At 38.3% G+C, this 15,643-nt stretch overlaps 1 protein-coding gene across 1 annotated transcript in view; it reads right to left on the bottom strand.

The window, feature by feature from the left end:
* The window catches only part of THSD4 (thrombospondin type 1 domain containing 4), a 306,588-nt gene that overhangs the window by 239,129 nt on the left and 51,816 nt on the right, over positions 1 to 15,643 (bottom strand). The window contains exon 5 of the mRNA XM_074880649.1: positions 11,601 to 11,703. Within this exon, the coding sequence (XP_074736750.1) occupies positions 11,601 to 11,703 (103 nt within the window). The remainder of the gene's footprint in view (positions 1 to 11,600; positions 11,704 to 15,643) is intronic.

Raw genomic sequence — 15,643 nt, 5'->3', positions numbered from 1 at the left:
ATTCTTGGACCATTAGGACCTATAAAAAGTCGTATTTATATTGCCTTCCTTTAACTTCAGCAACAACCTGACTGGGAGCTCCACAGCCTGCTACACACGCAGCACCACATTTAGGACAATCCCTGTTGACTGGAGTAGTTAAATGTGAAAGCTCTTTTGAAATCAAACATATGGAAAATATTATGAAACTATTTAAAACCTTTTGAAATGCATAATTGAATCTACAAAAAACTATTTTAACACATAAACTGAAGCAAAGATAGTAATTTTAAAAATCTAACATAGTTTGACATGTATTTTTTAGTAGGGAGCCTCTTTTCTACTTATCAAACTTGATTTATGTATTTTCTCCTTATATATCAGTTGTTTATTTCTTTTTAAACATGAAAACATTATTCACCAGGCATTTTTCAATTTTGCCTTCTAGGTTAACCAACCCACACTGCACTGAAGAAAGTGTTTAAAATCAAGAATATATACTTGATTTTAAAAATTGAAAATTGTACAAGAAATGTGTTGAATAAATATTTCATACATTTAACAAGAAAGATGGAACACATGTTGATAACCCTTTGCTTAATTGTTTGCCTGTTTATTCAGTATTCCCCAGACTTAATGTATAACATGGTTAAATGATTACACAGTCTCGACCTTGCAGCTCTACTTTATTCTCAAGACCATTTCAAGGATCTGGGAGACATGGTGAGATCACTGAGGTTTGCGAAAGAAGCGCACACCTGCAAAACACTGTGAGCGCTAAGTTTTCCCCCATTCTAGTGCATTATACTACAAGAAATGGTTGTGCAGATCTGCGTGACAAGGACTGCTAGGACTACAATCATAAAACTTGTATAAAATACTTTGCTTGTGAAGCTGTAAAATACATCCATTCAGAGCATCCAAGCCTGCTTGTCTCTGTTACAAAAGGAATCTACCAGCAAAAAGAACAGATTTAGGAGAATTTGGACTAAGATCATTTTTCGTATCCCAAAAGAGGTGTAGGAATAAGGACAGCATGTCCTCTTTACATTGGTGTTTTGCTGTAAGGAAGCCAAAGAAGTGAAAGATGTCAATCCAAGAGAAAAGGCAAATTTTTGGAGTGACATTTTGGCTCTGAAGCTAATGGAGGACTTTTCCCATGGACAACAGGAGTAAAAAAAAGAATTAAAAAATGACAGTATCATCTCAAAAAGGTCTAAAGCATCCCAAAGCACTTGTACATATTTACTGTATACAGTAACCATGCCAATGCAAACAGCACTGAAAAGCATGAGAAAAGCTCCCTTTTGATAAGATAGTCAAGATTCTTAATTTGCCGTCCTGTTCTCTCCCTTATCTTGACAAACCCAACATACAAGTGGATCTGATGCTACAAAATGAAATAGAGATTCAAAAAGATTGTAATTCTACCACTGGGTAAGGTTGCCACACAGCCCTTGCTAGAACTGACGAAAAAGAGGAATCAGCATTATCTTTATTTCCTAATTCATACATGGCAGAGGCTTTGGCTCTGAGAAAGTTGTGCTTGGCACAAGATCCAAAATAGAGGACACAGAGATGATAGAGACCAACCCCTGAAATTGCCCGAGGCTGGTTTAATTCCTAGGGTATTCTATGCTAATTTTCACTCCTGGATGACCACTTCCATAACCACACCCCCTGATTTCTAGTAGGACTCTGCTTCTAAAGTATTCCCATGCCCACCTTTATACCACCCAGGTTGCTTCCCAAATCAAAGGGATCCAAATCCTTATCTGTCCACAGGAAGTTTCAGATTGCTCTGCAGAGCCACAGGACACAATGAAGCTATATAAGGAATATATATACATATATATATATAAGGTCTGTTACAGATCACATGAGGTCATATACCATTGTTCATGTAATCCTGCTTATTAAAGACTCTGTTTGACAGCTTAAGTCAGACATTAAGAAAGCTGTGACAAAGCTATTAAGTACTTTACACCAGTAGGTTGGGTTTGTGGATCGAATTATTCCATTGATTCATTTTTACAGGAGGGTGGTGGGGGGTTTTTTTTTAAATTCATTTCTGAATATTGGGTGTCTGTGTCTTGTTCCAAGGACCACTAACAGGTAAAAATCTACTACAGAAATTCAATAAAGATTTTCTTTACTCATTTTCAGAAGAACAAATAAAATTAGAGAATACTACAGTGGAAAAAAATTCTTGGGCTTTTTTTTTTTTCAGATCAGGTCATGAGTGTGTGCATTTGCACAGCATTTCTCAGAGACGCTCGCACAGTATCAGGAAATTTGTTGATACCGCAGACACGAATACTGATCTGAACCCATGGAGGTCCTGCTGTTGGTAGCAAGTGGAGGGAGTAAAGATAAGTTTTATCAAAGTGGCTTAAAAGAATCTATACCACTCACTTCCACATGTGCTTTGCAAAAATCAAATCTGCCTTCTACATTCTGTCCTAGCCTAACAATTTTCATTACTACACAATCTGGATACAATTTTGCTTCTAAATCTGAGCCTGAAAGCCACAACATCCATCCTTAACTTTCTGCTCCCACCAGTGGAACTAAGAAGTGTACTTTGAAATGAGGGCATAATTCTTCGTGAGATGTTTATCCAACTCGCAATTAATGCAACTAGGCAGGTCAGATACTCTAAAATACAGCAGTAAATACTGGTCACCGGGATACAGAAGACAACGTCCCTTCTACAGCAAAACTAGGCCAAATTTATCTAAACCCTGTAAGATTAGGACAGATACGGCTTGTCAGCTCATCTCCTTTCTCTCACTTTCTTGTCTTCTTAAAAATTGATTCTGTTTACATGGTTTACATTCAAGTCCACTTCCGAGTGTACTGAGCTTACTGCTGAATGATAGCATTAGATGGATGTCATTTTCCATTTTCCTAAAGTCACTAACAACCCTGTCCAATTTTGAGGCTCATCCACATGTCCATCTATAAACACCCAAATCTTCTTGCTCTCATCCCTCTTAACCCATTTTCCCCTCCAAATAGCAAGTAGAAAAGTAGAGAAATTGAGGTACGCACAATGACCTAGAAACATTACAACATGCAGTGCATATGTCAGCGTATGGTCCCTGCCTAAAATAGTACAGTTAAAAATACATATGCATTATTATTTGAACTGTAACAAACCACAGAATCCCAGGTAAAAGCCAGGCTCTGATATCACTGATCTTCTTACTAACACAAATCAAAACATGTATATTAATAAAATTATTTAGGAAGAATAACTATAAAAGGTAAGTTGCCATGTGGAAGCATTAGGTTTCCATACATATAAGTAACAAAGCATATTTTTTTATTAAAGCTTTCTATAGTCATAGTTACATATTTCAGTAATACACAGGATATTTACAATTTCCAGGTCAAGCTCAACACAACAGATGTTCAGGAAACAGATTTATTGATGAAGTCAAAGAAATGCCTCAGATACTTTAGCACAGCCATACTTTTAAAGCTTTGCAAACTTCCATCTGCTTTCTCCTGTGATCCATTCACAAATTGGGAATAAATAAAGGGGAGAAAGGGACATAGCATAAATGAACTTCTTATTCTACTGAATTTGAATAAATACTAGTCTCATAAGTGAGCAACATTTCAAAGATATTTCAGTCAAAAATGAAATAGAATTTTCAGTAATGTGTGAAAAATGAATACTTCACTGCCCGAGATAAGATTTCCAATGAGTCTAAAAGAAATCAGAGCTCACATTCCATCAGAATTCAAGAGGAATTTGTATGCCTATAGTGCTTAAGCTCCTGTCAATAAATTCAGGTATATGCTTCAGGATGTCTTATACTATTCTGCTACTGGCTTACTGTTTAGTTTAATGTTACTCATTTGCTGAGTAACTGTTCCTGAAACAGCTAGAGACTAAGACTGATCCAACTTAAAAGTAGCCCAACAGATAATAGAAAAGGCCAAGCAAAGCAAATTGCAGTATATTTCATGTGTCAACTCATGCAGTAGCTGAAGACTTGAAGCCATAAATTCTCATAAAATTCAAAACAGGATGAAGTTTTCACTAGACTTCTACAAATTTATTTCCTAAATCTCAAATTATGCTAGATCATAACCCTGAAGAAAAATGCATGTGAAATGTACATGTGAACAGCATCTAGAAGGGAATTATATTAGCATAATTGTTTAATGCTTATTAATTTTAATAGGCATAGACTTAGACTTTTGGTTTGCAGGAAGGAACTGAGACCAACTCCTAGACTTTTTTTTTACCACACATACTACAAACAAGGAAAAAAACAGGTAGTAATCCCTTTGCTTTTTGTGATGAAATGTAAGAATGCCAATTCTGTTATTACCTATATTCTGTTATTACCTATCATTAGAGAAGTGTGCGATGAGTTATAGCTAATCGACAAATACAAACACCATCTACTCATTACATTTCAAACCTCCCAAAACCCTGCCTGTTGCCTCTTTGATGAATCTGTGGCTACATCATTTCACATAAAACAGGAATAACAAAAAAAAAAAAGTCATAAAAAATGCAGTGCATGCAATTAAAAGTACAAGCTTCAAGAACAACTAGCCACAAAACGGAATAAAAGCAACCAAGGTTTCTAACAGGTGGAGGCAAAAAAAAAAAAAAGCAGAGAAGTATGGTCTATTGTGATGAGAAATGAAGACTTCAAGCAGCTGCCTCATTGAATATAATACCTTGCAGCTGGATGAACTGCAGCACAGCTGGATTATTTCTTGAGATACTGCGTATATACTCAAACATCTGTCTGTTCACTAACTAGAAGTAATTTACTAAAGAAAGTATAAATAAAATAAGACTTCTTCTTGTCCTTTGGGTGAAAAAATTAGGTTGCCAAAGTACCGCGCACAAAATTAAGAGAACACTAGTTCAGCTCATATCCTGAGCCACAACAAATTGGCAGTTACAAATGAGTAAAGGCTAAGAGTTCATAAACTGGGTCTACCCTTCCTTTGCTGCTCAAGGACTGCACTCCTCTAGCCAAGAAATCACAGGCATTCAGGAAACACAGCAGGGCCTACCTTACTAATCTTATGCAAGGATGAATTCTCTAATTACACTAAATTGAAGTTCCATTTCCAGTTAACCTAAAAGATGACACGAATGTTATGTTTCTCTGTATATATCAAACTTTACAATGTTTCTAGAATGGTTTTATGTTAAGATGTAATGAAATCCAACAATGGACACTAAATGAATGCTTGCACTAATAACGTGCATATTAACAATATATAATTTGTTTATACATGTATCTCATAATTCTAACAGAAGAAAAAACAACACACTAAACACAAGTTTAATATAGTCAGGGTTGGCCCAGAATATCCATTGATTCACATCATTACACAACACCCAATAGGCCGCATTTCTATCTGGCCCCAAAACTTACTGTAACATTATTTGGTAGCTATATACAAATAGTCACATGTAATAATAGAAAACTTAGAAGCAACATGTAGAAATCTGACAAGAGAAGTGTTACTTGTCAAAATTTTGATATTCATTTAGCAGACTTACAAACACTCCCACCAGGAAGGGATGTGCTGAGGTTTCCTTGTTCTGGTGGATGATTTCTGCTGACCAACTGAATGGAAGATGCTCCACAAAATATCTTATTGGTGAGAACTGAACAAATTGTTTCCTTGCAAGCCTATATACCCTTGTCTGCACAAAGCCTCAGCAAATGAGCCAAAACCTCCCAAATCCTGAAACACCAGCAAAACTATTCTGTGCCTACAGCTGGTAGTCAAGGATCTGTAAGCAGTGTTTGCATTGTCCTGTTAACTGTAACTATAACACCTCTCTGAACCCGGCCCTCTGACTTCTGTATACTCCACTGCAGAAGTGCTTGATGCCACTTGCACCTCCTGGCACCTGATGAAGATTTTTAAAAGATCAATTAGGCTTTTCTTCCCTTTTATAATTGCTTAAGTCATATTAATCAGAGCTCATTCAGTGTCTTCAGGGCCATCAATTACCAGCAGACTGAAGAAATTTCTTAGGAACTTAACATCTTAAATTGGGCCACTACATTTTGATCTGCTATGAGAAGCTACTTTGTCATTCAAAGTGAGTAAAATCTGTTGTTACAAATCCAGCAACAAAAAACCTGAATAAATAAATGTAGCAGCGCTGCATTAGTCTTCAGTGCTCATCCTAATACCAAAAACCAATTCAGTCTAAATCATAAATGTCTCTTATCTGACACAAAGTACTGAAGTTGCAGTATTTGCTAGAGACCTGTGGAAGTTACACATTTCATTTTCTTCAGAGCTTATATTTTACAGCTGTAGCCGAGACACATCTATAGCTAGAAGTCAGGTTACTAGAAGGTATTTCAAAACAAAAGTAAATTCAGAAAGGATTTTACAGCATGCACAGATCTACCTCTACAGTGAGTTCTCCTCTAAACACAACACAGGCTTCAGGATGGAGCACTGACATGAAAGTCATTTTAGAGAAAGAGTATCATGAAGTCCAGAGTGAAAAACATGCAGACCAAATATCTTTCCACCCATTCAGTCTGGATTCTGATACGTTTCAAGTAAACAGAAGCCAGCTGAAATTGCCCAATGGCCCTGCCACCAGGCTGGGTGCTGACACCCGGTGCCTGCCAGCCTCTCTCACTTCAGTTGATTTTGAATCGCTCATTATGGTGCCCATCAGTAGTTAGGTTTGGCAACAATGGTATTGCGGGAGACTAGAGACCCATTTTTCCCCCCCCCAGAAAATGCAGCAGTGACATTAGTGCCATTTCATATACGTTACTGCAGCTTTCAGCTAGAGGACTTTTTATCCCAGTTGAAACTCAGCCTGACTCAAACCCTGCTCCAAAGAGCAACGTGGTGTACTGCCTACAATCAAATAAAAAATAAAGAGAAGCCGTAAGAGGAAGCCACACGTGGAGATCAGGAACCGAGCAAAACTCTGCCGGGCCGTCCAGAGACGCCCCTCGCTGTCAGAGCTCACCTGCCCTGGCTCCCCTGCAGGCCCCGCGCAGGTGAAGGCGCTGCCCTCCAGGCCAGCCCGCCAGCTAGCCCAGGGAGGGGAGGCCTCTCCTCACACTCTGCACTCGCCTCCAGGCTCTGCACCAGCGACCATCTGCCAGCAACAAACTATTTAAACAGCTTTCATGATCTGAGCATGGCTCTGTTCCTAGAAACTCTGGCTTGATACAGTATTTGAAGCCAAAGACATCTTGACTCTACCAAGTGGAACTAAATCATCTGTACAGCCACCACTATGATGATCCTTTAGCCACGTCCTCATTCCCGTTGTTACCTTTGTTAACTAGCATCCAGTGAGCTCAAACACAAGTTACAGCTGCATATGTAATATAGCACATACATGTGAAACAGCAAGAATTCCCGCTGTCACTGTGAAAAAGATAAATAAGCGTGCTGCTCTGCAAACAAGTGCATTCACCTGAAAGGGGAGCACTGAAACTAGAGCTGGTTTTCAAGAAGCAGCAAAAAATCACGTCATTTGGAGGAAATGCTTAATCAAGTCTGCATTTTAGAAAACGTCCCATTAAAATTTTGCCTTAAAATAACAAAATCAAAAAAATTCAAAAGAGAAAACAGAATAATTTCCATGAAAATTTTGCATTTCTTTTACTATGAGGGAAGGGGGCAAAGCATCAATATCTTCTAGGGGAAAATCACGTTTTAGTGGACCAGGCTCTGATTTGCAAAACTCTCTTTTTTGCTCTTTTTTAAGAAAGTGAAATTGTCTCTCAGGAGAAAATGCTCAAACTTTGCAGCATTTTTCTGCCTGTAAATTGCTACGTTTTAAAAGAAGAAAAAAGCCAAAGAATACATTTTTAGCTATTTCAAGTTTTACATACTGGAGATGCAATCACAGCTCCTCCTCGACTTGGAAGTCCTCTTCCACTGGCAAAGCAGGCAGAGGCAGCCCTCCCAGCAGCTCCCCTTGCTCATTCCCACACCAAAGGGCAGCACAGGCCGGGAAAACTGAATGTCCCAGCAGGACTCTGCATCTTAAGAGCACAGAGGGCCCACTGCAGAGCCCCAGCATGCTCTTCGCATGTGTACTGACTGCTCCTACGCCTGCCTGCCTGGCTCAGGTGTAATTCTGACAGCTGTTAACACAAACCCATAGCTAGGATTGCACTATAAAATACTATTACAAAAGCCTGGCTGTCATTTATCAAACAGAACTCAAAGCAAGAGGGCCTGAAGTTGCCCAGGATTTTCTGCAATTGTTGATTTGAAAATATTATATGTGATAATGTATTTTGGATGCATAAGACTATCCAGGCATCCTCCTGAAGATGAAGTATCAGACAGATTTTCCTGAAGAGGACTTAATTTCTTCTTTAACATTGTATAGGATTTCTGACAAAAAAAAGTCTGCAGTTGTCTCCCTCCTCTCAAAAAATGCAGTTATACTTCACTAAGAGAGACTCCTGTGGTCAGATTCGCACTGAGTTATCCTTTTGCTGAACCAACAGGTTTTCTCCTTTCGATAGATTCTTTTCATACAGCCATCAAAATACCAAACACATTAGGTTAAGAATTTTTCACCACAATTAAAAATAAAAGCTGAAATTAAGAGTTCAAATTAAAGAGTTCAATTATCAGAATGATTAAAACATTTATTGCTTCTGTAGATTTGAACTTCCTTACAGGTTTTATGGTCATGTCACTGTGATGTTTTCCCTCTGTCACAACTGGACCTGTCCTCTCAAATCCTGCCCTTAAAGTCAGTATGTGCTATTGGTTCTCCAACACAAACTAGGGGTTTTTTTTCATTAAATACTCTAAATTCATAGGGTTTACAGTTCCTTTAATACGGCTTTTTTAATAAAGACAAAAGTTTGTGTTGGAGCAGTAGCAGATAAAACAGGGGTTAGAAATGCAGCTGTACCAATCTGAACAAGGGAGAAATAAAAATATGTGTATTTTTAAAAAATAATAATAATTACACTTAACTCACCATCAAGACAGAGCTGTAAATTATGGTTTAGCTCCCCTTATTGATCCAACATAAACATTAGGAGCAAGCTGTGCTATGCAGGGGAGGGAAAAAGAAACGATTGTGGCATGTCTTAGACTCCCTGAGTCATCTTTCCTGGCACAGGGTAGAGTGAGTCAAAGCTGCTGTGTAGGAAGCAAGAAGATGGAGGTGGGCTGAGCTGGCTCAGCGTTGGCTGTGTCTTGTCAATAGCACTTTCAGAAAGGGATGCATCAAAGCTGATACATCATAAGTCTTTGGGACTACGCTATAGGAGAAGTCATGCTGTCTGCAGAATATGCCTTTGGCCACGTGCTTGCTGGGGTACCAAGCTCTTTTCTCTGCCTAAATGCATTGTACGAAATGCCAAAGTTGTACAGCTCTGAAACTTCCTTTCGGGCAACTTCACAATGCCAAACATGACTTTAATTAAAAGCATAGTATATACTGAATGTTCATCATTTGAGATAAAGAGGTACAGCTCTGCAAGTCTTTACCATGCCCAGAACAGATAAAACCTGGACTGAGGCACAATTATATTAGAAACAAACATTACTAGATGGATTGGGAGTCAGATATGAACCTACCTGAATCTGCACTGACTCATGCTGAACTGTAAAAATAGGTAACATCAACTGTGGATCAAAGCTGCTCAGCTAAAGAAACTACAGAGAGCATGCTAGCATGCTAAGTACCCATGGAAACGTCCATTTCTGGGTATAGGAAAAAGGAACTTCACACACTTGCAACACTCCTTGAGTCCCCTGAAAAATAAATGAACAATGACTTCTAATACTTCCTTCAGCACATCTCTGGAAGGGTCTTTATTGTTACAAAATAGGCATTTTGCCTTCGTGCAGTGAGGCAAAGCACAGAACCCCAAAAGCTGGCTCAAAGCAAGCTATTCACACAATGCAGTCCAGCAAGGGGTTCCCTCAGTCCCCAAGAGCAATACAGTGACAGCAGCACATGCCATCTTCCATATCCAGCTGCAGCCCTACACAGATGTGCTTTTCACGGCTCTCACTTCAAAACTTCGTATCAGATTCTATATTACAGAATAGACATGACCTCAGTTTATTAACAGCAAAAAATCACCAGTAGCTATCACCCTTTTTTTCTTCTAAATCGATTAGGATGAAGGGAGAGGGAATAAAAATATGAGAACCAGGAGGAATCCCTCCATCATGAAAGAAACTTTACCATCCATTTTCCAAATCTCTTATTTTGCCTCCCTTTCGCAGCTGGGAAAGCAACTTAGCACAGTGTAAAGACTGAAGGCAAGTAAAACATACACAGAGTGCTAATTGCCTCAGAGCAGATCACTGACACTGAAGATGTGCATAATCGGGTAAATCATGACACTACATCAATTTTAGGACATACCGGGGCAGGGCGTTACCCTAAAGATAAATCATAACACACTGAAGCCTTTATTTGTAATGAAGTCTTCCGGCAAAGAGACTACAAACACTGACTGTAAGACATCAAATGTATTACTTCTGCTTAATTGTGTGGCATTGTATTATATGTAGCTACTTACACAGAAGGCCATAAAAGCCATACTCAAAAGACACTTAAAAAATACAGGCAAATTCTTTTTAAAATTTTAAGGTGAGACTGTGCCTCCATTTGGAGAGGAGACGTTGCAGAGAATATGTGGTACAGAGGACACACAGCCTGTTGGTAAAGGAGGCTGTGGGTAACGAAGTCATCATTGTCCTCACCTACTAGTGATTCATGCCAAGCGATAGAATGGCCTCAGAATAATAAAGATAGCTAGTCCACAGAATACATATGTATTTCTCTATGAATAAATCCCCTTTGGTCTTTGAAAGTTTGTGGAAAACAGCTTTTTTAAAATGTTAATTAAAAAAATAAGACATGAACTAAATTCCTCTGAAACCAGAGACGTATTTGAAGAATAAATTATTTACCTCAAACATAATCACAAATCTTAACTGAGGTGGGCCCAGCTCTTGTTTACAGAAAGACAAACAAAATAACTGTTTCACAAAACATGTTTCTGGAGAAAGGTTATAACCCCCAACTGGCTGAGATTTCATCCTCCAAGGGTTAGAACTCTAGAGGGGTGGCAGACCACTACTAGAGCTGCTGCTGCTTTGTGTTCCATCACACAGATATCCCTCCAATAGTCAGCATCCCAGCTGTCAAACATACCATTAGAAAATACAAATTAGACAGCCAGAGAGTCCGGAACTGAATGCATAAGGACCATGAGTCACACGCTAAGCTGGCATTAAAAAATTTAACTCCATTTACTGAAATGAACCCATACTGACCCTTTGTCATCAAAAGTAAATACATAAAAAAAGAAGGTAGTTAACAGTGTAGAAGCTGAAATACTGTTGCAACACTATACAGAGCCAATAGTATATCAGTCAAAGTAGTACTCGCATGCTTTCATTCCTGGAAGATGTAAGAAATATTGATGTGAGAATACCTACTTGTCTGGCCGTGAATAAATGCAGCAGACAAACAGAGCAAAATGAGCAAGACGCAAAACAGTCAAAGCCTGATGGGTAAAAAATCACATTTGCTTTTCCAAAACACAATCTGTATAATAATGCAAAACCAAGTTGTCTTCCCTTACCTTCAGCAAAAGGTTCCCATTCATAAAATCGACCCATAAATGGCTTGTTATTGTATGACGCACACTGCACCTCTCTAATATTTCTGCTGCTTTCAGGACACATCTGTTTAAATAAAAAAAAATACCAGCCACATTATAATCAACAGCAATGTTATTATTGCTTTCTTATTAATCCACTTTAGAAGGTTAATGAAGGCATTGCCAAATCCTAATCCAGGTGAACAATATGAACATCAGGAGACTCCTTTTCTTTAAAACAGCCAATAAACAGTGTGCTTTTAAGTAACAGTATCAGAAGTGCCTGTAGAAAAAAATGAGTTTGTGGAGTTCATGGAGCAACAGTTCTACAAAAAAGCAAATTTTTTTATTGAGCTGTCATTTTCCTCAGCAAAAAGACAACACTTCAAGATAAATTCAATAAATTAGATCCAAATCATTTCCTTTCCACAATAGCTTCGCATTCTTCATTATTAATTTTCTGGGCTCAGATTCAATAGAGTTGAAACACTTAACATACATGCTTCTATAACTTATTAAAAGCTGGCCACAACAACTTCTTATTCTCATCCTATGTTTCAATACCATATTACCACTTTTTCTTTTTTATTTCTACATACTGCTATTAGAGTCATTGCATTACTTTGTATTTTAACTTGAGCCTTCAAATGGTAGCTTCAGAGTTCTTGAAGCTAAATTGTGGGAATTGCTTCTTATATACAGGCGTACACACACACATATTGAGGCAGGGCGAGTTTTACAGATAGAAGTAACATCTTTTACTAGGTCACTTGCAATGAATGCCTTTGGCAGACAAGCCTTGTTTAGATGTGAAGCAGATTCCAAAAGTAAATACAAGTTAAATACTTAAATACTTAATTACTTTGTTCTGTCCGTACCCTCACACTACAGCAGTTACAGCAAAAGACTACTCTGTGTGTGGGCACACACAAAGGGGAGAAAGATTTCTAAAAACGGCAGGGGATTAATTAGAATTTCTATGCTTGGAGAAAATAGACAAGATTTGGTCACAGATGCATTTTTTCAGGTAGCCTTTAGATGATCAAAATGGCTATTTAAAACACTATTCAAGAACAGTAGAAACCACATGAAGAACTGGACTAGAACAGCAGAATATTTACTGTATAGGAGACAGAATTTTTTCTATTTCAAGGGAAAACTACAGACAATATTATATGAAAGAAGCATGGCTAAATAACTGTTTTTGAAGGGAACAGCAAGAAAATCAGTAAGAATAGCTCTTGTTGCAACTGCAAGTCAGTTCTCTTATACTTGTAGGGGGGAAAGATTGGTCGTCTTTGCAGTGAAAGCCAGCACACCAGAGGTCCCAGAGGAGTTCTTGCTTCGTATCCACCATCTATATATGAAGATGTTTGTAACTGGATCAGTGAGACGTCAAAGTCAAGAGTTTTCAAGTGGGCTATAAACTGTACCAAAGACATGCCTGGGGGAAGGTTCACAGACTACTTTATCTTCTATTAGAATCACTGTAACAAATCTTCTAGAATAAACACTGTTTCTGGCCAAACAGCCATCTGTGATTTGTTCGCCCATCCTTCAGAGATCTCCAAGTACGTGCAAACATTGCTTTCCTCAACAAACCCTCTAATAAAAAAACAAACAAAAAAGCTTCCCTGAAAATAGGACCATGAGCCACCAAACTACATTGGGAGGGTTGGACCAAAAGCCTTTCTAGTGCTAAATGCAGAAAGCAAAGCTATATTCCCACAACTGAAATACACATCCTTACATCTGTGACACAGCAGTGCATCAAGGGTAATTCAGCCACACTAATCAACCAACTAAGGCTAGGAAGCTTACATTCTTCATGGAAACCAATTACAGCACATATCCTAAAGGCGAAGGGACAGAACCTGAGCTGGCAGAAATTAAGGTCACTACATTAAATTACAGCAGAATGACATCAGTTTGCACCAGCAAAGAACCCGCCTGAAGGGTTTCTTTTTGGAACGCTTTGCCCTTTTTTTTTTGGCACATGTTTTCTGACAGTCTATTGTGAAGTTTTGTTGTTTCTAGTTTTTCCTTTTCTGAGCCTTGAGCTCGTGCTCTTGTGTACCCGTATTTCTGGCTCATAAACCATTTCCTGTACACCCCGTTCATACCAACTCAGACAACATATGAATAAAAAGATCAAAATATTCATTGCTGTTGCCAAAAAAATAGTGACACCCGCCCCTTCTAAGATGATTTTTATATAGCTACAATTTCTGGTTTTAAACTTACTGAAAGTTGCCCACAGGACAGAGGCCCCATTGCTTTAAAGCAGGACAAAGGACCGACAAATACACTAAACACTGTGTGGATCAAGCCAAAATCAGAAGAAAAGGCTAACTCAGTAACATCCCTGCTACTTTAAAAGTCCCAACTCAGTTGTACTTCCTCCATTCCTTTCATCAAAGTTTAATTACAAAATAAAATTTTGAGTAAAAAATTGAGTCATCTGGACTGCAAAAAATCTTTGCTTTATTCTTTATACAGATTATACTCAGCTTTATTTCTAAATGCATTTTTTAAATATTTTATGAAAGACTTAACTACAAGGTGCAACTAGTCAAACTTACTATAGCTTAGGAATCACCAAGGCTTAGAAGTTATACCATAAATATATACTAGTTAACATCTATACATAATGTATTAACTTCACCTAAATTCTTACTGCATAGCCAAACAAAATCACAGTTTTACACCACCTACTGCTTAGCTCCCCTGAAAATGAAATCCTTGGGCCTTTCTCAGAAGAGCTAAGAGTGCCAGGCACTTTCTCTTGGCATCTCTGGCTTTTTAGGCAGAAAATACATGGTTATCACTGAAAGAAAAAAAGCATGACCCTGTACAATCAAAAGCGAAACCTTAGCATAGGGGTTTCTGTAGATCCTCATTTTTATTTCTTCCCTGAGAGTACAACCCACTTTTACACTATCATATAGTTACTATATAGCTTGACTATAGCTTTAATTACTATTTCTGATTGACTATATAGCTTGACTATAAAACTCCTAAAAGACAACAACGAGCATCTGTGACGAGAAGATGACAACCCCAAAGAAAGCTCCTGTTTCCAATGTCTATCAATTGTACCTTAGGAAGTTCATCATTTGCTTCCCAGCTCACACCAGCGGCTGGGAGATACTGGAAGAGGACTGAGGACAAAGCTGGGCTTCCCCATAGCAGCGTGAGGCCTGCAGCGTGCGGCAGGTCACACCTGGGCTTGGCTCCGGGGCTCTGCCCGCAACAGCGTCCCGACACCCTTCCTGGCCCTCTCCCAGACAAATTTTGCTTTAAAAAGCAGGCATGTTGGCATGTTTACAGATGAAGAATGTTCCTGTGGCTAAGCCAGAGTACTAGGATTTAAACAACCTGGATCTCTTTCCAAAATCTCCCAGAGGCTTTCGGAATGAACTTTGCTGAAATATTTAACCTTACTGTGTGATTCCCCCTCAGTGACATGAGGGCATTAGGATCGTGCTGACTGGTAGGGACTTGAAAACAATTTTTTGGAAAACAAAATGTTGACTTTGATTCATTGTTTTGTTAACAACAGATCTGGAATTTCATTTTTTTCCTCAAAAACTTCATTTTGTTTTGTGATTACTGAAGGAGTTGTCTAAAGCTTTTCATAAAGGTTTTGATATAAAAACAGGATGACCTCTTTGCACATGGGTAAATAAAGAAATAGAATCTCCTTTTTAAACCAGGTCTGTGGAGGCCAGATCAGTAAAAAATATATGGTGCATGTACTAAGATAAATCTCAGATTCCACTGTGTAGAGGCAGATGTAATTATCTTGAAAACTACACTCTATGCTGGGAGAGGCTTTTTTAATTATTATTCTTTCAGTCGTGCACTATAAAATTAGAAACAGCATGTAGAATCCATAATTTTGCATAGTTTTAGATTATGTCTCTGAACCTAAAATATGCTGCTTGGAAAAATCAATGCTATAAATTAAACATGTGGGACTTTATTCTGCTAAGTACTTGCAAAATGCTGGACATTTTTCACAC

The sequence above is a fragment of the Strix uralensis genome, chromosome 11 (assembly GCF_047716275.1).
Source record: "Strix uralensis isolate ZFMK-TIS-50842 chromosome 11, bStrUra1, whole genome shotgun sequence".
NCBI lineage: Eukaryota > Metazoa > Chordata > Aves > Strigiformes > Strigidae > Strix > Strix uralensis.
This window is presented reverse-complemented; position numbering and strand designations above follow the sequence as displayed.